General features: G+C 44.3%; 1 protein-coding gene and 1 non-coding gene across 10 annotated transcripts in view; one reads left to right on the top strand and one right to left on the bottom strand.

Annotated features, from left to right (window-relative positions):
• Positions 1-3,431: 3,431 nt before the first annotated feature.
• RRM2B (ribonucleotide reductase regulatory TP53 inducible subunit M2B) overlaps positions 3,432-6,000 on the top strand; it is a 40,409-nt gene continuing 37,840 nt past the window's right edge. For 2 of the 9 annotated variants that reach the window (XM_070630715.1, XM_070630714.1), the window contains exon 1: positions 3,500-3,653. In XM_070630715.1, coding sequence (XP_070486816.1) covers positions 3,552-3,653 — 102 coding nt within the window. In that variant the 5' untranslated portion in view covers positions 3,500-3,551. The other 7 variants (XM_070630722.1, XM_070630721.1, XM_070630720.1 and 4 more) reach the window with 6 other exon arrangements.
• LOC139085375 (small nucleolar RNA SNORA25) lies at positions 5,105-5,231 on the bottom strand. Its single transcript, XR_011543647.1, has one exon. It is a non-coding gene; the product is annotated as a small nucleolar RNA SNORA25 (small nucleolar RNA).

Genomic DNA, 6,000 nt, shown 5'->3' with positions numbered 1-6,000 from the left:
CAAGCCATGCTGTGGTGGCATCCCATATACAAATTAGAGGAAGATGGGCACTGATGTTACCTCAGGGCTAATCTTCCTCAGCAAAAAGAGGAAGACTGGCAATGGAAGTTAGCTCAGGGCCAATCTCTTCACCAAAAAAACCCACAAAAAACTGTTAGAACTAATAAACGAGTTCAGTAAAGTTGCAGGATATAAATTCAATATCAAAAATGTGTTAAGTTTCTATACACTAATAATGAACTATTGGAAAGAGAAATTAAGAAAACAGTCCCATTTACAATTGCATCAAAAAGAAAAAAACATCTAGGAATAAAATTAACTGAGGGGGTGAAAGACCCATACACTGAAAACTATAAGATGTTAATGAAAGACACTGAAGAAGACACAAATAAGTAGAAAGATATTCCATGTTTATGGATAAGAAGAATTAATATTGTTAAAATGTCCATACTACCCAAAGCAATCTACAGGTTCAATGCAATCTCTATCAAAATTCCAATGGCATTTTTCACAGAAACAGAACAAACAATCCTAAAATTTGTATGGAACCACAAAAGACCCCAAATACCCAAAGCAATCTTGAAAAAGCAGAACAAAGCTGTAGGTATCATATTGCCTGATATCAAACTATATTACAGGGGCCAGCCCAGTGGTGTAGCAGTTAAGTTTGCACGCTCTGCTTTGGTGGCCCTGGGTTTGCCAGTTTGGATCCTGATGAGGACCTAGCACCACTTATTAAGCCATGCTGTGGCAGGTGTCCCACATATAAAATAGAGGAAGAGGGGCACAAATGCTAGCTCAGGGCCACTTCCTCAGCAAAAAGAGGAAGACTGGTGGCAGATGTTGGCTCAGGCCTAATCTTCCTAAAAAAAAAAAGTTAAAAAGAACTATATTACAAAGCTATAGTAATAAAAACAATATGGTGCTGGCATAAAAACAGACACATAGATCAAGGAAACGGAATAGAGAACCCAGAAATAAACCCACACATAAATGGTCAATTAATTTACAAGAAAGGAGCCAAGAATATTCAACAGGGACAGGATAGTCTCTTCACTAAATGGTGTTGGGGAAACTGGACAGCCATATGCAAAAGAAAGAAACCAGGCCACTATCTTACACCATACACAAAAATCATCTCAAAATGGATTAAAGACTTGAACATAAGATCTGAAACGATAAAACTCCTAAAACAAAAGCTTCTTAACATCAGTCTTGGCAATGATTTTTTGGATCTGACACCAAAAGCAAAGGCAACAAAAGCAAAAATAAACAAGTGGGACCACATCAAACTAAAAAGCTTCTGCACAGCAAAAGAATCCATCAACAAAATGAAAAGGCAACCTACTGAATGGTAGAAAATACTTGCAAATCATATACCCGATAAGGGGTTGATATCCAAGATATATAAAGAACACATACAACTCAATGCAGAAAAAACAAACAATCCCATATAAGGGCACTAATCCCTTTCAAGAAGGCTCCACTCTCATGACCTCATCAACTCCCAAAGGTCCTACCTCCTATTACCATCACCTTGGGCACTAGCTTTTCAACATATTAATTTTGGGGGACACAAACATTCAGATCATAGCAGAGGGGGAATTAGACTCCACCTTTTGAAGAGAGGAGCATCAAGGTTCTGGAACAGCATGTGGGACCAGAAATGTAACTGTGGCTGTTTTTTGAAAACATAAAATACACCACAGAGGCTATATGAAGTTGCGGAATCCTCTCACACCCACAGATCTTTCAGTTACACCTTTAATTTTTTACATTTGCTCTCCCTTTTAACTTTAAACATCTTGAGGGAAAGTAATACATATGGCCTACTATGCAGCATGTACTGTTATAAGCACTGTAATGTGTTTTTGCTATATTATTTAAGATTATTCAATTCTGCTATAAAAACTGAAAGAAAGTAAGTAGGAGAATAATCTTAATAGTATCTTAATAATCTTTATAGTACGGTACTTCCACTCCCTCCCCTCCCCACACTCTATCTTAAATATGTTAGCCACCTCATCTATTTCACCTTGATGTATGTTTTAATTTAATAAACTGTGTGATTCAAGCTAATCAGTTTGATCTGAGCCTTTCCGTTCCATGATCTCCAGGAAGGCGTGATGAGTAGTGTACCCAGAAGCTAATGGTGTAATTTCCCACCCCAATAAGTGTTTTACAAGTAATATATTATTAAATCCACACGACAATCTTATAAGGAAGGAATTATTATTATTCTTATCCTGCAGATGAGGAAACTGAGTCTCAGAGAGGCTACATAACTTGTCCAAGGTAGCACAACTAATAAACAGGGGAGCTAGAATTAATGCCCATGATGATATGGCTCCAGGATCCATGTTCTTTTTCATTATGCTTATTCATTTCTGTATTTTCAATACTAAATATGATGCCTGACATATAGTAGACAGGTTGTTCAATGACTTAAATAATAGAATCCTTGCTCTTCGTTTATTTCCCATGTGGCCTATGATAAATTATCTAGCTTCTTTAAGATGGTTTCCTTATAGAATTTATTTAATTTTAGTTGATATATGCAAAACATTTTACTCAGCACTTGACCACCAGTAGTTGCCTAAGAAAGGATACCTCTCACCCCCCACTCTAGGGCAGGTTTTAGAAAGAAGTTTTGTGTTTTTTAAAAAGATTGTTCTTTTCAAAAGCTTAATTTTCTATTCTACTTCACACAGCTAGCCACAAAACAGGTGCATGTTTGTCCAAGGCTTCCCTCAATATTTCAGCTTCAAGCTACTTAAACAAATCTCTCTTTCATCTCACTTTTATTTGTTAGACCAAACTATTTTTTCTTTCTGTCGGAGTTATCTTTAGATAGTTCCCCTGAGAGATGGGTATTAGTAATTCAACCAAATTTTTGTGACCATCAGTAGCCCCTGCCTACTGCCATTACCTGGGAGTGTTTCCTCTTTCCCCTACTATAACTGAGGACCTTGAAAAGTGCATTGAGCGGGAGACTGTGGATCATGTTAGTCATTTACCCTAAGACCGAGTTTCTCATCTCTAAGAGGCGAGACACTGCAGTCCACCTCACAGAGCTGTCCTCAAGATTCAATGACTCCATTCACAGAGGGTGCTGAGTACAGGGCGCCTGACCTTTGTCAGCTCCATAAACACTCGTCAGAGCTCGGCGGCGTGAAACAATTTCCCAGAACTTTCAAAACAGCTTCCTCAATGTAGTCATTTTCCCTCTCCTCACTCTCGAGCCCCACCTACCCCCTTCACACGCACACTCGGCCCTCAACCACTTCTCTGCGGTTGCTTAAACACAAAACAAGGCGGCCTCTTCTCATTAATTATTTTTAACGGTGCGGCTTTGTTTTTCACCAATAGTGTGGCTTTTCGCCACCACCACTTCACACTTGAATAGCGCTCTCTCCTTCTTCTGTCATCCTGTGTGTGGGCCCACCGCCACCTGGCAGTCTCTGAGGACAGGCCGAGTTCGCGCGACATACCGTGTTCCGAGGCACGGCGCGAGCTAGCGGGGGAACGCCGACCCGGGCCGGTGACCGGGCATGTCCAGGCACCTCCCGTACCACGTGAGCACAGCCCGCCGCGGGCGAGGCGGCCGGAGCCTAGCCGCTCAGACCGCGGGCTCCCGGGGAGGTCCTCAGAAGGCAGGCGGGAGGCGGAGTCGACGGAGTGGGGCGGTGCCTGCTGGAGTGGGCGGGGCCCTGAGGCGGGGGAGGCGGGGCCGGCAGGCGCCTGGAGAGCCCCTCACTGGGCAGGAGGGAGGCGGGGCCGGCGCAGTGGCGTGGTCTGGGGTTGTCCGAGGCCGAGAGAGTTCCTCAGGCCGCAGGCGGGCTCTGTCAGGGCCCCGGCAGTGGAGTGGAGCGAGGCCGGCCGGAGTAGGCGGGGCCCTGAGAGGGGAGGCGGGGCCAGGCTAGGGCCGGCGCAATGGAGCGGGGCGGGGCCGGCCGGAGTAGGAGGGGTCTCCGCAGCTGGGGGCGGGGCGGACTCAGCGGACCCTTGGACCGCCTGAGTCTGGTCCTAGTTGGAAGTGGCCGGCGGCCCTCGGTTCCCTCAGCTCCTGTATCTCTGGCGGAGTCTGCGCGATGGGCGACCCGGAAAGGCCGGAAGCGGCCAGGCCCGAGCAGGATGAGGTAAACGTTACTGCCGCTTCCTCTCCCGCTCCGTAGTCGCGCCTGGCCTCTAGGTTGCGAGTTGCGGCGACGGCTTGCAGGGTGCCCGACCGCTGTAGGAAATTTTACTCTTTGCTGTCGGAAACCCGGTGCAGGCCTGGCTCCGAGCCCGCGCCGCAGCCTGGTTTCGCCTTTGCTAGCCCGGGAGGCTGTCCCCGGGAAGGGTGAGGAGGGGGCCGGGTTTCTGCGCCACGGCTCTGGGGCCAGTCAAGGGCGGCGCTCTGAGGCTACGGGCCCGGGTGCGGCACACCGCCTCTTTTACTCTCCTGCCTTCCTTCCCTGTTCTGTAGCCCTTGGCCGGGGAAACTGAGGCAAGGAACGAGGACTGGTGCATCTCCTGGAGAAACGCATGCCATTCCTGGGATGGTTAAAAGGAGTTGGAGGACGCCTGTGGAAATTGACACAGGTGGATGGGGTGGAGGTGACAGGTAGAAGGGCGACGGGTAATTCTCGTAACAATGAAAATAATCAGATTAGGAGGTCAGTTTTGCTCAGACCGGGCTACTTAACTAGCTGTGAATCTTTGAGGGATCACTTTCTTTATACAGTGCAAGTGATACTTCTCTCACTGAGGGTTAAGTTAAATGCTTTATGCAAAGTGCCACGGAAGTTGTGGGTGCTTTATAAACCTAAATTAACATGTTCATCCTCTCTGCTTCTGTATTAATAGAAGTATATAATAACAGTAAACAAACTGGGATTTATTAGACCATAAGGTAGTTGAAATTGTTGCTCTGTAAGTTTCATATCCTGTTATTTTGCAAATACTGCTAAATAGTTTGTATTGCTGTGTGTGGTAGCTTTGATTTAATAGTTTCAGCTCACGGAGACTCATGCTTAGCCCTACATTTCTTTCTTGTTTTTCAAACTTGAGTGACGTTTTATTTACTTTCCCACATCACCCGTCATAGATATAAATGGCTAAATCTTGTATCTCCTCAGGAAAACATAGCACTGCTGAATGACTGTTACATCCTATGGAAAATTTCATTGTTTGGTCACAGTATTAAGAGCTTCTGGTTTTGGTCCCACAAGTCCTTTTTGAAACGACCTGTCCCTACATTTCTTTAGAAAGTTGTAGGTTCCAAATTTGGGATTTTATTTTATTTAGTTTTGATTTTGGAAACATTTGGTAACTAGTTAACAAATTGTAAACATCTCTCAAACTTTTTCTTCCCCTTCTGAAATACGTCTACTACCAATTTCCCAGCTCAAATGGGACAATTCGCATTTTTCTGTTTGTGCTAATGGCATCAGCAGTCATTCAGACTTAAGACCTGGAAGATAATTTTTATTTATTATTTCTATCTCAATGATACAGACCCACAAAGATAGAGGCAGAACTTTATATCTAGAATGAATTTTAGTGAGCATCTCCTCCAAGTTTTTGACTTGAGATGCAAGGATGCCTTAAGTACTTTGTTTCTCTAGATGTGATGGTGCAGCATGGGCCACGTACATCAGAATCACCTCGAGTACTTTGTGAAAAATATAAATTATTGGGCCTACACCCCAGACATAGTGAATCAAAATCTCTTGGGATGGGTCTGGGAGCTGCATTTTTAATAAGCACGTCTGGTGATCCACGTACATGTATTTTAAGAACACTGTCTTAAATTGTTTATAGATGGGCTTGAAGGGGATTTATGAATCTCCTGAAGTTCATAGATTGTCTATGTGCAGATGTGAATCTCCTGAGAAAGGAATCCGTAGCTTTCATCAGTTTCTCAAGGTTAACTGTCATTAATCTAATTGCTAGTCCCTATTTTCAAGGTGAGAAGGTTTAGGCCGGAAAAGGTTAAATGACATGTCCAGGACCACA

Source organism: Equus przewalskii, chromosome 8 (genome assembly GCF_037783145.1).
Source record: "Equus przewalskii isolate Varuska chromosome 8, EquPr2, whole genome shotgun sequence".
NCBI classification, from domain to species: Eukaryota; Metazoa; Chordata; class Mammalia; order Perissodactyla; family Equidae; genus Equus; species Equus przewalskii.
Note: the sequence above shows the minus strand (reverse complement) of the source record. Positions and strands in the feature narration are given on the sequence as shown.